General features: G+C 39.2%; 1 protein-coding gene across 1 annotated transcript; it reads left to right on the top strand.

Annotated features, from left to right (window-relative positions):
* The first annotated feature begins 4,089 nt into the window (after positions 1-4,089).
* Positions 4,090-9,297, top strand: C4H15orf61 (chromosome 4 C15orf61 homolog). The gene is made up of 2 exons (XM_066274874.1): positions 4,090-4,582; positions 9,069-9,297. Exons 1-2 carry the CDS (start codon positions 4,147-4,149, stop codon positions 9,194-9,196), a joined length of 564 nt encoding a protein of 187 aa, XP_066130971.1. The 5' UTR covers positions 4,090-4,146; the 3' UTR covers positions 9,197-9,297.
* The last annotated feature ends 10,824 nt before the right edge of the window (positions 9,298-20,121 follow it).

Here is a 20,121-nt window from a genome sequence, read left to right as displayed (position 1 = left end):
TGAACTGGCCCCCTGTGTAAAAAGTTTGGGGACCCCTGCTCTAAGGTCTGGCTCCTTTCACTCTGATGTTTGTGAGATTCATGCACATGGTGAAGTGTACATTCAAATATTTTGTGAATTATTTTTTTTAAATGATCTGTTCTAGATTCCAAATGCATTGTCAGATGTATGCATTGCAAATACTTCTCTCACTCTGGGGATCACCATTTCACTCTCTTAAAAGTGCCTTTTAGTGAACAAAAGGTCTTAATTTTAACATATTCTAACTTATCTATTTTGTAGAACAAATCTTTAGCATGTTTTGAACATCAACAATATCCTAGATGTCTTTAAAACAAAAACAAGAAGGCTAAATCCTTTCTAGGAGCAGCAGGATATAGCCATGTTTGTGCTAAGTGCTGTAGACAAGCATCACTCTTTATATTTTTAGGGGTTTGTTCTAAGAGATATGCTATTTCTCCATGCTTTGTAGAAAACTAAGTATTTAGTTACTTTTTAATTGTTAAACACAATGTTCTTTAAACACTGAGGCTTTGGAATACCAACTTCTGAGCCCTCATGTTTCATGGCCATCAAGAATTGGAACTGATGGGCCCTGGCCGGTTGGCTCAGTGGTAGAGCGTCAGCCTGGTGTGCAGGAGTCCCCGGTTCGATTCCCAGCCAGGGCACACAGGAGAAGCGCCCATCTGCTTCTCCACCCCTCCCCCTTCCTCTCTGTCTCTCTCTTCCCCTCCTGCAGCGAGGCTCCATTGGAGCAGAGATGGCCCGGGCGCTGGGGATGGCTCCTCGGCCTCTGCCCCAGGCGCTAGAGTGGCTCTGGTCGCGACAGAGCGATGCCCCGGAGGGGCAGAGCATCGCCCCCTGGTAGGCAGAGCATCGCCCCCTGGTGGGCGTGCCGGGTCGATCCCAGTCGGGCGCATGCGGGAGTCTGTCTGTCTATCACGTTCCCAGCTTCAGAAAAATACAAAAAAAAAAAAAGAATTGGAACTGAAAAGAAAATTAAGCATCTGACCTGAGTTGTGACTTTTTTGAGAAATTGTGTTCTTTCAGTTATGGAAGTGGCACTGTAGAGTTTTTTATTTATTTATTTTTATTATTATTTTTTTTTATTTTTCTGAAGCTGGAAACAGGGAGAGACAGTCAGACAGACTCCCGCATGCGCTCGACCGGGATCCACCCGGCACGCCCACCAGGGGCGATGCTCTGCCGAGACCAGAGCCACTCTAGCGCCTGGGGCAGCAGCCAAGGAGCCATCCCCAGCGCCCAGGCCATCTTTGCTCCAATGGAGCCTTGGCTGCAGGAGGGGAAGAGAGAGGCAGAGAGGAAGGGGGGGGGGTGGAGAAGCAAATGGGCGCTTCTCCTATGTGCCCTGGCCGGGAATCGAACCCGGGTCCCCCGCACACCAGGCCGACGCTCTACCGCTGAGCCAACGGGCCAAGGCCCGGCACTGTAGAGTTTTAAAGTCAGAAAAGATATCTAGAAGTCATGTTCTCCAGCTCTGTATCATCGGGTTAGGATAATATTTTATTCAAACACTCTTGACTCCCTGGGTGTGGTCCCCAGCTATCTGCTCTGTTTGGAGGCATTTCCTACCTTAGAAAAAGGAAGATAGTTAAAGAGCCTTGGATTAGGGAAATCATAATCACTGATGAGGTTTTTCCAAGAGAAAATCTTCCAACAGAAATCCTTCAGTTCCCTAGCCCTTTTTTCAAGCCTTCATGACAGAATGCAGTGAAACCTATCTAAATCTCTTTATCATTGGTTTTTAACCTACATGCCATAGAACCTAGGGTTTCTGAGATATATTTCAGAGGCTCCACCAAATATTTGATTGAAGTTTCATTTTTAAAAAGACTTTTTATGCTGTCAAAAAAGATTTAATCAAAAGTTAACATATTGCAAAACTGTCCACACATTAATTTGAGGTTAGATCACTTCGGTGTAGATCTCAGAATTAATCTCCATCTGCCATCTGTGTAATAGAAGCAAATGACCAAGATTTCATTCTGAATCATTTAAAATCCATTCTTATTTGTACCTATTTCTCTGGAGGAATCAGTTATTTTCTTGAAAGTATACAACCAAAACAGAGGAAGAAGGCCTGACCTGTGGTGGTGCAGTGGATGGAGCGTTGACTTGGGAGTTCTGTGGTTGCAGGTTTGGAGCCTGGTCAGGGCACATATGGGGAGTTGATGCTTCCTGTTCCTCCCCCACTTTTCTCTCTCTCTCTCTCAAAACTAATAAATAAAAATAAATAAAAAACAGAGGAAGAAGAAATAAAGTGTCCCACGGCTGCTTTAACTGTTGTCCATAACACCCAAGTTCAAAATATTTCAAACACAGAATAGGAAGGTCAAGAGTCCACTAGGGGTGGGGACAAAAAATACATATTCTGAGCGTGGTCTGCACACTATCTCACTTATTTTAGCTACTCAATCTTCTACCAATAAATTAATTTTTTGCTAAGAACAAAACAAAAAGAAAACCCCCAAGACAGCAACAAACCAGCCTCATTGTTTATTTACCTATAATGTTAATATTAAAATTTTGAGGCCCTGGCCGGTTGGCTCAGTGGTAGAGCGTCGGCCTGGCATGCAGAAGTCCCGGGTTCGATTCCCGGCCAGGGCACACAGGAGAAGTGCCCATCTGCTTCTCCACCCCTCCCCCTCTCCTTCCTCTCTGTCTCTCTCTCCCCCTCCTGCAGCGAGGCTCCACTGGAGCAAAGATGGCCCGGGCGCTGGGGATGGCTCCTTGGCCTCTGCCCCAGGCTCTGGAGTGGCTCTGGTCTCCACAGAGCGACGCCCCCTGGTGGGCAGAGCGTCGCCCCATGGTGGGCGTGCCGGGTGGATCCCGGTCCGGCACCGCGGGAGTCTGTCTGACTGTCTCTCCCCGTTTCCAGCTTCAGAAAAATAAAAAAATAAAAAAAATTTTTTTTTGAGCTTAAAAATGTTTAGTAATAAAACAGAAGTTTTCATCTACTTCATATGCTGAGGTTCTTTGACAGATTTTGTTTGAAATAAGACTCTGTCTTTTAAATTTTAATTTGAAAATCACAGTACCGAATCACCTCCCTAACTCCTGTCTTAACTTAGCCTCCCTCCAGTCATTTCTGTGCCAGTCTAACCACATTAATGCCTCTATCCAAAATCTTTTCCAAACTGATACCTAATAGGGACTCCTATAAGGTGAAGTTCAAATTATTTGCAGGATGACAAGGTCCCTCAAGATCTGGCACATGGCAGTTGAGTGCTCAATCACTGTTTATTGAAGAAATCAATAAAAACTGGGAATTGTAAGAACTAGCCACACTAACCTATATTTTTCTTGAGTTTCAAAAACAATAATAGTAATCATTATATGCTGCTTACACATAATTATCTCATTTACATACAGTGCTTTCTTTACAGACACATCATGTCATTTATGTATGGTTTCTACAAAGAAGATGAGTTTAATGCTTCCTTAGAAAGCAGGTGTATAAGCTATCTCAAGAGGCTATAAAATTTAAGAAAATGATTTCCTAAAGTAGTAGGTTGATAATGGGTGACTGAGGACTCCTGGTCTGACCTTCATAGATTCTTAGGTCACCAGTAGTTCGCATCTGGGCATCGCATGGAAAAACCTGGGACGTTTTTTAAAAATAAACTTTTTATTTCGAAATACTGGGACTTATTTTAAACAATGAACACAACCACGAAGATCTAAACATAACTCCCCTTAACTTTACAGCCAACGCAAATCTGGGGGCTTGGCTTTTAACACACTTCCCTGAGGACACCTTAAGAGTTCCTAAGACAACGCCAACTTAAGGATTTCCTCTTGAGCCACAGGCTAGGGCTAGAAGATGGGTGTGAGTTCTGCCAGTCACTAAGGTGGTTATATTGCTTTCATCTTTAATTTTCATATCCAAACTGATAAAAAAAACTCCCGACCCCGTCCCCCAGCCCCAGGATTATTAACGACTACATGAGGTCATATGTGACGATTTCACCACCTCCTCCGTGGTGCTTACGCTCACCCCCAGCGCCGATCACTGAGCCCACCCCGGAGGCCCCGGGACCTTCGTGCGCACGCGCCGCCGCTCCCCGGGGTCTCTCGCGCACTCGCGCGGCGATCATTAGGCGTCCCCGCCGCTCGCCCCGGGGAATGGGCGCGCTCGTTCGCTGCGGCGGCCCCGCCCCCAGTAGCGCGCGCCCCACGGCGTCCGAAGGGCGGGGACCGCGGGCGAGGCCAGCCATGGAGGCCCTGCGGAGAGCCCACGAGGCCGCGCTCCGGCTGCTGCTGTGCCGGCCTTGGGCCTCGGGCGCCGCCTCCCGCCCGAAGCCGCGCGCCTCGGAGGTGCTGACGCGGCACCTGCTGCAGCGGCGCCTGCCGCACTGGACCTCCTTCTGCGTACCCTACAGCGCCGTCCGCAACGACCAGTTCGGCCTTTCGCACTTCAACTGGCCGGTGCAGGGCGCCAACTACCACGTCTTGCGCACCGGCTGCTTCCCCTTCATCAAGTATCACTGCTCCAAGGCCCCCTGGCAGGACCTGACCCAGCAGGACCGGTTCTTCACGGCGCTCAAGGTCGTCAACCTCGGTGAGTGGCCCAGGCCGTGAAGCACGTCACACCGACGACGGTCCCTCTGTTTGCAAAGCACGCTGACAGACCTCGCTCAGAGACCGAGACCCCGGCTCAAGGTCAGGCGTTGGCCTGGGGGGAGCCCTGTTTCGGCCCCGAGCAGGCTTGCCGGGGGCCGGGCGGCGGCACGCGCTCGCCTCTCTCGCGCCTGCTGTTGGGTTTGCCAGACCCTTCTCCGCATCCCGCCACACTGCACCCTTCTAGCGTTGGCCTTGGCTCTGCTCTGTATATTCCTCACCCAGGAGGTGCTTATCAGGGCTATGTTGCTACTTAATCTTCCTTGGAAAGTGGGCGTTATCCACAGGCCTGTACTAAGGGGTCATCTGATAAGGGGCATCCCATCCCCACTTCCTGCCGCTCTTCCACATTGGGCGGTAAGAAGAGGGTGTAAGCCACTAGAAAGTGGCTCTGAAGTTAAAAAAAAAAAAAAAAAAAAAAAAAAAGCCTTATCGCAAGACAGGATTTGTACCCAGGAACATTACTTTGTCCGTGCCTTCATGTTCTAAAAACTGGAATTACTTTTTAAGTTTGTTTTCATTATAGAAAATCCCATTATGTTCCTTTTACTGTAAGCACTAAATATTTGCACCAGTTAAATTAGTTTCCTTAGGTGCTAGACCTAAAAGATACTTTAAAGACTGCCTTTTTAATATTTGTACGTTTTCATGGGGATATTCTAATTCTGAGAGTGTTGACTCTTGCTGGATGTTTATTTTCTTTTGGTTAATGAAGGAAGAGGCATGAACATCGACATGGGTGTCATCTTGTATAGATCAGTGAAAAATAGGCCCCCAAGATATTTTGAACCTGTTAATAGCTGATACCCTATTAATCTAGATTTCAGTAATTCAGAATCTAGACGTGGGAGCTGAACCACTTCACCCCACCAGTTTTTTAAAACTAGAATTAAAGCTAAAGCAGCTTCATTAGTGTTAGATAGCCTGATTGTTCATTAAATTTAAATATGGTATGTATATTTTTCCTTATAATAACTCACATATGTCAGTGATGGGGTTTTTCAGCCATTGCTCCATGGGATTGTCCTGAGTTCAGTCCAGTAAGGAGCAGGTTATTTAGCAATGTGTAATCTTTTAAAATATGTCTTATTGTTTGGGTGATTATATAGAGCATGCCCACTAATTCAGAGGTTGATACTAAGTTGAAAGGGTGAGGTGACTTAGTAAATTCAATAAACTAGTATTTGTTAGGACTGGCGTGCTGACTAGATTTGAGAAGAATATGTTTTTAAAAAACGTTTACTTTGGCATTTTCAGAATAAAAAAAAAATCATTCTTCCCAAATGTAAAGAGTAATATGTTAGGAAAAGTATAGCATGAGCAGAATGAATACCCTTTAAAAAAATAACTTCTCACCATTTAAAACCTAACACTTTAAGAACACCTCAGTTATTAGGGGCTTCTTTTTTAGATAAAGAAATTCAAAGAAAAAAAAAGGATGCCCAGAACATTCTCACATCGAAAAATATAACCTTTTCAGGAAAGAACAATTGCAGGTTTTTTATGTAGAAGAGAAGGTTGAAGAGTGATTGAATGATCTTTGTGGTCTTTTTGAAATTCCAAAAATTCTGCTTAGATGGGAATAAGAGTTTTAGGTTAAACAAAAAGGGAAACTTTCTGCTTATTCATGCTTTAATACAAATTGAACTGTGCTGATAAAGGGAATTTATTACTGGACTTTCAAAGAGTAGAGTACTCACCAATTTGGTTATGTTTATTTTGTTGTTTTTTTGTGTAAAGGTAGGCAATGTGAATTAGATAATAGGATTTTTTCCTACTCTGTGATGTACAGTTGCCCTTCTGGATCATTAAGTATGTACGCAGTCTAATTAATAAAAATACTCAGGATTTTATTTGTCCTCTTCTCTTCCAAATTAGAAATTACCAGAGTAATTCATTTTTCCATTTTGTAAATAATAAAGATTTATCTCTTACCCATTTGTTCTTTCTCCTCTGCCTTTTCTTTCGATGGAAGCTGACATTTTACTGATGGTTTATCAGTCTGGGTATCCTGCTGGGAAGTAGATTGAGATTTAAGAAAAAGCAACTTGCCATTGGAATGAATGGGTAATCTGAGACTTGCTAGGAAGTTCTAATTTTTTTTAAGAGCTTAATTTGACAGTGGTTTGTTTACCTACTGTTCAGCTGACTCAAAATTAATTATTATGCAAAGAACTGACTTTCCAGTTCATTTTGATGTTATGATATGTTTCAGACAGGCTGGAAAAAATGTAATTTTTTATAGAATCTTAAAGACTTTAAAGCATATGTGCTATAGATAAAGAGAATTATATTTTTTATGTGTAAATTATACAGTATAAGTGGTATTTCTTCCTGTATTAGCATGACAGTATTAAATATTCTGCAGGAAAAAATATACATAGAATTTCTGACTTCTATATCATACCTCCACTCCCTGTCATACATTATTACTGGGAATCGTTCTTAGTTGTGTCTTAATAAGAAATAAGTTAGTTATTAAGCTAGTAACGTTTGATCAGCTGAAAAAATATTAAGCATGTATTTGTGTGATTTTTTTTGAAAGTGTCAGTATTTAACAAAACGTAAATACTGTAAAACAAATTTTTCAGTGTCACCAGTTATCTTTATGTCCTTAGAATTGGCAAAAGACATATTTTATTTATTTTACTTTCAGTATATTTAGAAAACTAATAATTGTTTTTACAGCCTGTTTCTCTTTACACCTTCAATGCAACCTTTAAGCTGTGATATGATATCATATTTAAAATTTCATTTCCACTTTCCCTGTACTCGTCTCTCGCTTCTACTTGTCCTGTTCTCTTGTCCACTCCCCCATGTCCCTCCCACTTGCCTTTTTTTTCCTCTTTAGTTAAATGATTTATAAATAATTTGATGTTGCTAGTTTTTAGGATTTTTTTCTGACATTCCCTTGGGCTGTTTAGAGATTCTTTTGGGTATTACCAAGGCAAAGAAGGTAATATACTGTAAAAGGTTCCACATCAGTTTCAGGGAACCCTGTGATAGTTGCAAGCTGTGACCCAGTATATTCCTAAAAATAGAGAGGTGCCAGCTTGAATAGACATTTTTGCCTCTTCTCATTGCCAACTAGTGATGCTTCTCCTGACTAATCTTTGGCATTACAGTGGCTGGAATGCAGCTTCAGGGAATAAGTACAAAGTTTATAGTTCAAAGCACTTCTACACTCAAAAAGAGCATAACACAGCAAAATACACTCTTGCAGAAAAATAAGAAGAAAAGTTAGCAATATTAGCCCTGAGCATGTGTTGATTTCCCTATTAACTAGGAAAAAATGATTTTCCAAATATTCAGCTCTTCCTCTAAAGTGTCATTTTCTGTCCAATTTCTACATAGGAGAATTAAAATTAATACTTGTGTAGAGCATACAGTATCTGTTATTGAGTTATGTGCCTGTGGTTTTATATATGTTTTTAGTATGTTAATGGTCATTGATTTTAAATAAATGCTTTAAGAAGATAAGAATTGTAAAAGTTGGGGTCTAACATAGTCTCATATGCATATGAGTAGTTATATGCATGTCTAGATCTCAGTAATATGTGTTTAGTTTCATGTATGACAAATGGTAGATAATCTCATATCAGCAAAGTCTTATCAGATAGAAACATTCCAAGGAAGAAACATGTTGTTGGAGTCTATTATGTGTATCTATTTCAATTAGGTTAAAATAAGATTGTTTTCAAAACAAATGTAAAAATACTAGTGGGATTATTTCTTATGCCTGTTATTCTAAAATCTTCTTTTAGAGTTAGGTTTTGCCTTAGTTTTGGAGACAGCTGTTTGACCCAGTTTAAGTTGTACCAAAAAATTACTTTAGTCATCAGTGTTATTGCCTAACTTAAAGCTGACCTAGTGATTTATGCTCAACCAGGAGTATCTACAACTAAATTCATGAGTATTCTGTTTGCTTATTTGTGAATATAGAATTATTTGATAATTACTTGGAGGTAATGACTTAGTGCTTGTAAAGTGCTTTGAATTAAAATTTATACTAGCTGTATCTATATTATTAAAAATCCCTAGGTTTGCCTGACCTGTGGTGGCGCAGTGGATCAAGTGTCCACCTGGAACGTTGAAGTCGCTGGTTCAAAACCCTGGGCTTGCCTGGTCAAAGCACATATGGGAGTTGATGCTTCCTGCTCCTTTCTCACCTTCTTTCTCTCTCTCTCTGTCTCTTATCTCTAAAATGAATAAATAAATAAAAATAATTTTAAAAAAATCTCTAGGCTTTTACAATTGTACCATGTTCCACAAACAGATAAAATTGAGCTCTTAGAGTCAGTATTTACTCAAATTTGTATAACTTTATAATTTGTTGACATTGCCCAAGAGTGCTATATGATTTGACAAATATATGGGTGCATGATAAGTATTGATGTTCAGAAATAACACTTCCATTTGTTTTTTAGGTATTCCAACTTTATTATATGGACTTGGCTCCTGGTTATTTGCTAGAGTCACAGAGACTGTGCATACCAGTTATGGACCAATAACAGTTTATTTTCTAAATAAAGAAGATGAAGGTGCCATGTATTGAAAGTGTGCGTTGGAGAACATAAATATTAGTGGATTTTCTTTTGTGTATATGTGCAATATTTATTTTTGATCCTTTAAAATAAAACTTTTGCAAATACCTTCTCCCTTCTGTGGTGTCTAGTTCTTTAAAATGAATCATGGCCCTGAAGAGGCAAAGTATTTTATGTGTTGTTATATATTACATACTCTGTTTAGCCAATGGGTATTAGAAACATATGATGTTTATACCAATTTTTTTCCTGGAACTAGATTAAACTACAGATAAAAATGATTATAACATATATAGATTCTATAGTTAGGTATTAATGAATTCTCTTTGAAAGAAAATATAGACACCCTCACAAAGAAGGAAGGAGGCCCTGGCCCGTTGGCTCAGTGGTAGAGCGTTGGCCTGGCATGTGGATGTTCCTGGTTTAAATTCTGTCAGGGCACACAGGACTTTCCCCCCCTCCCCCTTGTTTCCCCCCCCTCCTGTAACCATGGCTCAATTGGAGCAAATTGGCCCTGGGTGCTGAGGATGACTCCATGGCCTCCGCCTTAGGTGCTAAGAAGAGCTTGATTGCTGAGTAACAGAGCAATGCCCCAGATGGGCAGAACATCACCCCTTAGGGGGCTTGCCGTGTGGATCCCAGTTAGGGTGCATGCGGGAGTCTGTATTTCTGCCTCCCTCTCACTGAATTAAAAAAAAATAACAAGGAGAAAATCTTTTGTATAAACTGAAAAAAGAAGTGGGGAATTTTAAGATACATTGTAGAGATAATACAGTATCGTAGTATCATTGGTAAATCCAAAATTGATGAGAATTCTAATTGCAATCTGAAATCTAAACCATTCAGCTGCCAGGATTTTAAATGGAAAGTTGTTAAAGCCCATGTGCCATTTACCTGGATAAGAGGTCTGGGTGGTATAATGTTGAAACATTTTTTTAATTGAATTTACTGGGGTGACATTGGTTAATAAAATTATACAGGTTTCAGGTGTACACTTCTATAATACATCATCTGTATATCGTATTGTGTGTTCACCACCCCAAGTAAAGTTAACCTTCCATCACCATTTATCCCCTTTCCCTCTTTTTCCTCCCCCAGCCCCCTTTCCCTCTGATAATCACCATATTGTTGTTTTTTTCTCTTTGCGTAATCCCCTCAGCTTTTTCAGGCAGATCCCCCAACCCCTCTCCCCTCTGACAGCTGTCAGTCTGTTTTCTGTATCTGTGAGTCTATTTTGTTAGTTTATTCTCTTATTGCCTAAAGAATCCAACACCAACTATAATACACTGGTTAATGTAAATGTAGCAAGATGAAATTAAGACTTATTAAAAGTTAAAATAGCATACTGATAAAGCTGTAAGAAGAATTAAGATCTAGAAATACCCAGAAAAATAAATTTGATAACTTTATAAAAGCAATTAGCTAAAATAGTACATATCCATAGACTTATTGGCAATGGTAAGTGGACTGAAATTTTAAAGACCTGATGGCAGTTTTGCATTAGAATTTTATTAAGTTAATTGTATTTTTGAAAGCAAAGTCATTAAAAAAATTTATCCTTGGGGGTAGTTAGAAAATACCCAGACGAATGGTAAATTTCAGAAATTTGGAGTAATTTAGGGAGAACTAAGAACTATTTAATTTCTAAACCAATGGGTGTTTAAGATTTATGATCTCTCCCATAATTACAAACATACATTATATATCATTTTATGTTAATGTGTTGCTGATACTCGACAACATTTATACATATTTTTGGAGCAAAATATTTTATAAAATTCAATCTAACCAACATTTGGGTGCTTGCTGCTGGCAAGTCAGAAGAGAAAGTGAGTGGAAGTGATTGAGGTGAAAGCACCAGAATAATGAATACAAACTGGCCTTGTTAAAGGTAGTCATTTTAAATGAGCTACAGAAAGTGAGCTGCTCTTCAAATATATGTACTGTTCACTTGTTTAAAAGCAATTCTAAGTAATACTTTAATCAAAGAAGTACTTAGACCAATATATTTAGTCCAGAAGAATATACTTGACAGTAGTTAAATGAATAGTTTACACAAAGGAGATAGTGTTACATTAAGCTTCATTAATAATAAAAGTGACTATTAGCATTTTGCAAGGAAGGCTAAAACTGATTTCCTCTGTAATGGGCAAAGTTAAATAACTATAGCTCATAAGTTTTAAGTCAAATACTGCTCATTCATTGCTGCTGGTCTTGTCAATACTTGTAAAGATTTGGTCCCAACACAAGGCTGATAAAATGGTTTTTAATTACGAAACTAAATACAGCTTTTCAGTAGAGTTGCACTTCTTTTCACACTGGCCAGTTTGATTTCTGATAATTTGTACTGCTGACTCTGCTTACCTGTTTTTCAATAGCTAGAGTCAGTGTGACTTCTTGTCCATATGGTGATAGGTAAGTCTCCTTGGAAAACATCTTTGACAAACTACCATATTGATCTCTAATTCTCTGCTGCTTACAGCATTAAATAGAGCCCTGATTTCTTGTCTGGTGTGCTCACTGTGTAACAATTAAGCAAATGTAATATTTTCTTGTATTACATGAAAATCAATAGACCTCTTGATCTTGTGGAGTTGATCATGGTGAAGGATGAACTCAGCGGTGGCTTCAGGGCATGGTTCAAATATATTAAAATATCATACAATGGATTTATTAAGTCTTGCGGAGAACCTTTTAGTCTGAAAAAAAAAATGCTCCCCATTGAACAGTAATAGTTTTAAGTTTTTTTATTTAAATTTGGATATTACATTGAAGCATTGTGGCCTAAAAGGGATAAAGTATGAATGCAGAAAGTCAGGAGATTGATTCTATTTTTAGTATCAGTGCTGTCTTTTAACCTCAGGCTAACCACTATTCCTCTGTCTTTTCCACCTGTCATCTGAGGACAAAACAAGAAACCTTTCTACCTTAAAGTGTATCATGACTATGCTTGTAAGCAAATGTAGTTTTCTATTTCAGTAAAAGCTGTTTTTGTAATCCTCATTCTTCTATTCCATATATATTTATATTTAAAAGACTCCATTAATAAAGATTTTTAAAACAATGTGAGAAAAAGACATGCTGATGGAATCTTGTGTGAGTGCCTGAGACGGCTAGCAGGGTTCCAAGCGGACCCTGCGTTTCTGCATATCAGAAGTTTTCTTTTTTCTTTTTCAGAGACAGAGAGAGAGATAGACAAGAACGGAGAGAGATGAGAAGCATCAATCACCAGTTTTTCGTTGAGACACCTTAGTTGTTCATTGATTGCTTTCTCATATGTGCCTTGACCATGGGGCTACAGCAGACCGAGTAACCCCTTGCTCGAGCCAGAGACCTTGCGTCCAAGCTGGTGAGCTTTGTTCAAACCAGATGAGCCTATGCTCAAGCTGGCGACCTCGGGGTCTTGAACCTGGGTCCTCCACATCCCAGTCTGACACTCTATCCACTGCGCCACCGCCTGGTCAGGCCAGAAGTTTTCTAAGTTGAAATGACCAAAGACAGTTTTTTGCCTATAACTCTTAAATGGGATTTTGCCTTTAAAATAATCCAGGCAAAATTCTTTTTTATTTATTTTTTTATTTTTTAAATTTTTTTTATTTTTTGTATTTTTCCAAAGCTGGAAATGGGAGGCAGTCAGACTCCCGCATGCGCCTGGATTCACCCGGCATGCCCACCAGGGGGCGATGCTCTGCCCATCTTGGGGCGTCTCTCTGCCGCAATCAGAGCCATTCTAGCACCTGAGGCAGAGGCCACAGAGCCATCCTCAGCGCCCGGGCAAACTTTGCTCCAGTGGAGCCTTGGCTGCGGGAGGGGAAAGAGACAGAGAGGAAGGAGAGGGGGAGGGGTGGAGAAGCAGATGGGCGCCTCTCCTGTGTGCTCTGGCCGGGAATTGAACCCAGGACTCCTGCACGCCAGGCCAACGCTCTACCACTGAGCCAACCGGCCAGGGCCCAGGCAAAACTCTTTTTTAATGAAAGTGTGTTTTTATTATAAAATCTTCTATCTTATTTTTTGTTATTTCTAAATCAATTATTCAGTCTTGGAAGAAAATTCTAGTCAAAAGTTCACATGTGAGCAGTGAACCAAAATAAAGATAAAGTAACAATTGAGAGTGTGAAAGAAGTCACTAATATAAAAATCTTTAGTTTCTCAGTGCTAATGTCTTAATATACCAAATTATATATATTTAGTACTAATATTTATTGACCAGTAAAAATTGAAACAATTTTAATGCTTAAAAGCCCTATGTATCTCTTAAAATACACATTTTGTGTCATATTTATATTTACTCAAAACTATAAACACAACCTCTATTAAAGAATGGATGATGTTTGAATGAGTAGGGTGACATAAAGACAAGGATCTTGGTTTCATTTCATTTAAAAGCTAATGCAGATAATGGAAACCTTATCCTAAAGCTACTGGATCGGGTATCTTGTTTTTTCAGCACTTGCCATTCAGACTGTAATGACGTTTGGGGCATCTTAACCTAAACAAGTATTTAGCATTACATCTCACCTGGGTCAACAGTCTAGGGTATCAAAGTTAAACTGTGTTACTGTAAATTAATGGAAAATGTAACTGCACATTGCGGAAAGATCAATGTCCAATAAAGGCTGCACAATCAAATCTTGTTGCAATGATTGAGGTCTTTAATTGCCTTTCAGAGATAAGGTGGTAATCAACACAGCTTTAACGGATCTTTTTTACTAGTTCAATTACATGCTAATGACTAGTGCCAAGTCAGAACCTTTACTTATACTTATTAAATCTTATGTTAGTAATGAAAAATTACTTTAGCTACACAATCAATAGAATACAAGTCTTAATTACTATATTTCACTTTTTACCATTTTATGTGCTTGACAATTCTTTCACAAGAGCTTTCCCAACAATAAGAAGTGTTCCTAAGTTACCACAGTCCACAGAGTATTTTCCAATATAAAGTAGAGATCAGATGTTGAGAATTGTTTTTCTTTAAATGAAAATGTGGCTAACATAGTTTCAACTGACACAAGGTTGGCTATCCAGCTACTTATAATTCCACCATGCTAATTGAGAGTACATTTTATACAACTGGGATAAAATAAATTTAGATTGGTTTTAGAAGGTGTATTTCCAAAAGTTCAGTTAGCTTGTAAAGAAATTGATTTCATATAGGACTATTATAAAATTCTATTTGGGGAAAGTGCAGCTGATAAAAGCAAATGTTAAAAGAATTAAAAAATTGGTCTTAAAAAGAAGAAAATAAAAAAAGACACTGACAGAATGGGAGAAAATAATCTGCAAGTCATGTATCTAATAAGGGACTTGTAGCCAGAATATATAAAGAACTCATAACTCAACAATCCAATTTAAAAACAGACTTGAACAACCATTTCTCCAAAGAAGTTATACAAATTGGCTAGTGAGCACGTGAAAACATGTTTGACATTAACTATTTAGAAAATGCAAATCAAGCCTGACCAGGCAGTGGTGCAGTGGGTAGAGTTGGACTGGGGCACAGAGGACCCAGGTTCCAATCCTCGAGGTCACTGGCTTGAGTGTGGGATCACTTGCTCTGTTGTAACCCCCCTCATCCCATCAAGGCACATATGAGAAAGTAATCAATGAAAAACTAAGGTGACGTAATGAAGAATTGATGCTTCTCATCTCTCTCCCTTCCTGCCTGTCTGTTCCTGTCCCTCTCTCTATTCCTGTCTCTCTTGCTAAAAAAAAAAAAAAAGCCAATCAAAACCACAATGAGATACCATTTCATACCCCTAAGATGGCTATAATGAAAAAAACAGATAGCAACAAGTGTTGACAAGGATGTGGAGAAATTGGGACCCTTATACATTGCCAGTATGGATACAACATGGTATGGTCACTTTGGAAAAATTTGGCAGTTGTATATTATATTAAACATAGAGTTACCATATGACCTAGCAATTATATTCCTACTAGATATATACCATAAGAGAATTGAAAATATGTTCAAACAAAAAGTTGTACACAAATGTTTAGAGCAGCATTATTCATTCTAGCCAAGTGGAAACCATTCAAATATCCATCAATTGATGAATGGATTAATATGGCATATTCATACAATAGAATGTTATTTGGCCAAAAAATAAAAATAAAAGGAATGAAGTACTCATACATGCTACAGCATTGATGAAGCATGAAAACATTATGCTAAGCAAAGAAGCCAGTCATAAAAAAACTACCTATTGTATGATTCCACTTATATGAAATGTCCCGAACAGGCAAATCTATGGAAACAGAAAGTGGGTTAGCCATTGCCTAGGGCTGGACAGGTTGAGTGGAAATGAGAGTGACTGTTAACAGGCAGAGGGTTTCTTTTTGGGGTGATAAAACTTATAAAACTGTTGTAATGGTTGCACTATTCTATACTTGGCATTGTACACTTTAAATGGAAGTATTGTATGATGTGAATTATCTCTGAAGCTGTTAAAAAGACTAGTAAAGGGGAGAGAAGAAATGGGCAGTTAGTGTTTAATGGGCACAGAGTTTCAAATTTATGAGATGAAAAGAGTTCTGGAGATGGATGGCATTGATGGTTGCACAGTGATGTGAAAGTACTTAATACCACTGAATGGTACACTTTAAAATAATTAACATGGTAAATTTTGTGTTCCCTGTGTATCTTACCACAAATAATTTACAAAAATTAGTAAACTCAATATTACTATGTTAAAATATAACTGATTTCTATAGAAAATAGCTGAGTTTGGGAAAGTGTTAGGTAAAATGTGAGTGAATTTAACATCATTTTATATGTTGCAGTCTTTTTTTTTTTCAATTTAGAGAGAGGAGAGGAGGCAGAGACAGACTCTCACATGCTCCCCAACCAGGACCCACCTGGCAAGCCCATTAGGGGGCAATGTTCTGCCCATCTGGGGTGTGGCTCCATTGCTCAGCAATGGAGCTCTTCCTAACACCTGAGGCAGAGGCCATAGAGTCATCCTCAGCACCTGGGGCCAACTCACTCCAGTGGAGACATGGCTGCCAGAGAAGAAAAGAGAGGGAGAGAGAGAAGTGAGAGGGAGTGGGGTGGAGAAGCAGATGGGTGCTTCTCCTGTGTGCCCTGATTGGGAATTGAACCTGGGACATCCACATGCTGGGATGACACTCTATCTACCACTGAGCCAACTGGCCAGGGCCGTATGTTGCAGTCTTGTAATGTAAAAATGTTTAGTTATGCAACCTAGTTTAAATTAAATTAAATTAAATAAATCTCAGTTGGGATTGTTTTTAGTAACATTAAGAAAAGAATATTATCCTGGCTGGTTGGCTCAGTGGTACAGCATCGGCCCAGCGAGTAGAAGTCCTGAGTTTGATTCCCGGCCAGGGAACATAGAAGAAGTGCCCATCTGTTTCTCCACCCCTCCCCCTCTCCTTTCTTTCTATCTCTCTCTTCCCCTCCTGCAGCTAAGGCTCCATTGGAGCAAAGTTGGCCCGGCGCTGAGGATAGCTCCATGGTGTCAGCCTCAGGTGCTGGAATGGCTCCGGTTGCAATGGAGCAACACCCCAGATGGGCAGAACATCACCTGCTAGTGGGCATGCTGGGTATATCCCGTCTGGCCAGGCGCATATGGGAGTTTGTCTCTCTGCATCTCACTTCTCACTTCAGAAAAAAATACAAAAAAAACCCCAAAAAACAAACAACAAAAAAGGGAAAATATCTACTTTGTTTGAGATTACTTAAAATAAGACCAAAGAAAAGCATGTAAAATGTTGGTAAATGAAAATATTCTCTTTTAGATCCTAGTTGTTAGATAAAGAATATCAGCTACTACTAAATGAGGTTTTATATAGTATTGCTTATAGCTATTTTAGTTGCACTTATATCATTTTAAATACAGTTTCTGAACATTGTGCTACTTCATTATATTATTAATTTTTCTTTAGAGATATTTATAGTATCAATTTAAAGGCTGTAAAACTTTATAAAAGTAGCTTAAACAAAGATTTTGATAAACAAAAGCTTTCAGTTTTTAAAAGCAAATGATGGAAGCTGTACTTCTTGAAGATATGAAGTTTTCTGTTGTTGATAGAATTATGAACCTTATAAACTCAGTATTTTTTAGTTAACCTAAATACATAAATCTATTTGAATTCATTTTATGAGAAGAGATATGTCATTAGATATATGATCATTATATGCTTTAGTGATTCATGGACCTTGTTACATACATGCTTTGTAATGTATGAATTATTTAGTAAGAAAAATCACAATAATTTTGTTGTTACTCAAAAATTTATGGGTTAGCAGAAACAATTATGCAGCCCCTGAAGCTGGTAAGTTAAGGTAACATCATTAACACTATGTAGTATGATTTTTTTAGTAGTTATTTGATGTAACCTTTACTGTTTCTACTAGCAGGCATCCCCAAACTACGGCCTGCAGGCCGCATGTGGCCCCCTGAGGCCATTTATCCGGCCCCCCGCCGCACTTCCAGAAGGGGTACCTCTTTCATTGGTTGTCAGTGAGAGGAGCACTGTATGTGGCAGCCCTCCAACCGTCTGAGGGACAGTGAACTGGCCCCTTGTGTAAAAAGTTTGGGGACCCCTGTTATTTTATGACAATCTGTCTATAAACAGAACATTAGATTTATCAGACACAAAGTGAATAATTTAATGATTTCATTTAAAATTATACTTGAACAGTTGTTTATCCAAATCCCCACAGAATAAAAATATAAAAATTGATACTCTAAGAAATAAATATAAATTTAAAACTTTGTTTAATGAAAGTAGATACTTTTATTTCAATGAAGTAGATGTTTAAGAATTGGATGAAGCCTAACCAGAAGGGTGATGCAGTGGAGAGAGTGTCGAACTGGGATGCGGAGGACCCAGGTTCGAAACGCTGAGGTCGCCGGCTTGAGTGTGGGCTAATCCAGCTTGAGTGCAGGCTCACCAGCTTGAGCGCAAGGTCACTGGCTTGAACAAGGAGTCACTCACTCTCTCCACTATAGCCCCCCAGTCAAGGCACATATGAGAAAGCAATCAATGAACAAGTAAGGTGCCACAATGAAGAATTGATGCTTCTCATCTCTCATCTCCCTCCCTTCCTATGTGTCTGGCCCTATCTTTCCCTCTCTCTGACTCTCTCTGTCTCTGTCAAAAAATAAAAATAAAACATAAATAAAAAATAAATGGATGAAAATAACTCATAAAAGTAGGTTATCTTATAAATATGTTTTATATATGTATTTAGGTCTTTACTGTGAAATGAAGCCAAAATTTATTTCACATGGTTTTAAAAAAAAAACAACTCCAAATTTTGTAAAATAAAATGTCCAAGAATTTGAAAGTTGGAAAAAAAATCTAATAAGTGTCACTTAATTTTAGATTACACTTAGAGCTGACGTGTGGTGGCGCAGTGGATCAAGGGTCAAACTGGAATGCTGAAGTCACTGGTTCAAAACCCTGGGCTTGCCTGGTCAAGGCTCATATGGGAAACAACTATTACGAGTTAATGCTTCCAACTTCTACCCCCTCCACTTCTACCCCCTTTTTCTCTCTTTCTCTAAAAAAAAAAAAAAAAAGAAAAGAAAAAAAATTACATTTACAATCAACAGCCATTCATTCATCCTACAAATACTTTTGCATTGACCATGTTGAGGTCAAATTTTAATAATTTTTACCTGTCAACAAAATCTAGCAGTTCTGAACCTACACTACTTCTCTACACAGCTCGATAAGAACCATGTGTTAACTATTTTTTATGTGTTTCAAGTATAGTATTTGTTATATAATGAAGGCTCTATATCAACTGAATGAATGTGTGATGATTCAAAATTAAAAACTTACCGGGACCAGGTGGTAGCACACTGGATAGATTGTCAACCTGAGAAGCTGACAACCCGGGTTTGAAACCCTGAGGTCACCAGCTTGAGTACTGTGTCTCTGGCTTGAACGTGGGATCATACACATGACCCTGTCGTTGCTGGCTTGAGCCCAAAGGTCGCTGGCTTGAAGCCCAAGGTCGCTGGCTTGAGCAAGGGGTTACTGGTGCAGGCATGTATGATAAAGCAATCAATGAACAACTAGAAATGCTCTAACTTTGAGTTGATAGTTCTCATCTTTCTCCTTTCCTGTCTGTCTATCTCTGTGTGTTCCTCTCTCTGATTCTGCATCTCTCTAAAAAAAAAAAAAAAAAAGAAATAAAGAAAACCTGCCTTTATTTTTTAGAGATTTAAGAAAGAGAAACCTTTTTTATTTATTTTTGTAGTGAGAGGAGGGGAGGCAGAGACACTCTCACATGTGCCCTGACTGGGATTCACCTAGCAAGCCCACTAAGGGGTGATGCTCTGCCCATCTGGAGCCCTTGCTCCACTGGTCAGCAACAGAGCCATTTTTTTTTTTTTAGCGCCTGAGGCAGAGGCCACAGAGCCATCCTCAGCACCCTGGGCCAACTTTTCTTGAACCAATCAAGTCATGGCTGTGGGAGAGGAAGAGAGAGGAAGAGAAAGGGGAAGGGTGGAGAAGCAGATTGTCACTTCTCCCATGTGCCCTGGCCAGGAATTTAACCCAGGACATCCACACACCGAGCCTACACTCTACCACTGAGCAAACTGGCCAGGGCATGAAAGAGAAACTTTAATTGGAGATCATATGAAATCTTTATAAGAACAGCAACAAGTTTTGAAATACTATCTCAGATGTAATGACTTGACTTTACATTACATATTCCGAAAAATAAAAGATTGTAATTTTGTTGCATGATCCTTTTGAGACATTTTAAAGGTGCCATCTCTTTTCTCATACAGGAATTTTGCCATTTAAAGTCAAACAGAAGTGTAGAAGTAAATGAAGTGAAACATTAAACAAAATTTAGTACTAAGATCAGTTTGACTTATTTTTTTTTTAAAGCAAAACTAAAAACAAGACGGTTTTAATTGAGTTGGCAAAAAATGGAATGGGT

This window comes from Saccopteryx bilineata, chromosome 4, assembly GCF_036850765.1.
Source record: "Saccopteryx bilineata isolate mSacBil1 chromosome 4, mSacBil1_pri_phased_curated, whole genome shotgun sequence".
NCBI lineage: Eukaryota > Metazoa > Chordata > Mammalia > Chiroptera > Emballonuridae > Saccopteryx > Saccopteryx bilineata.
This window is presented reverse-complemented; position numbering and strand designations above follow the sequence as displayed.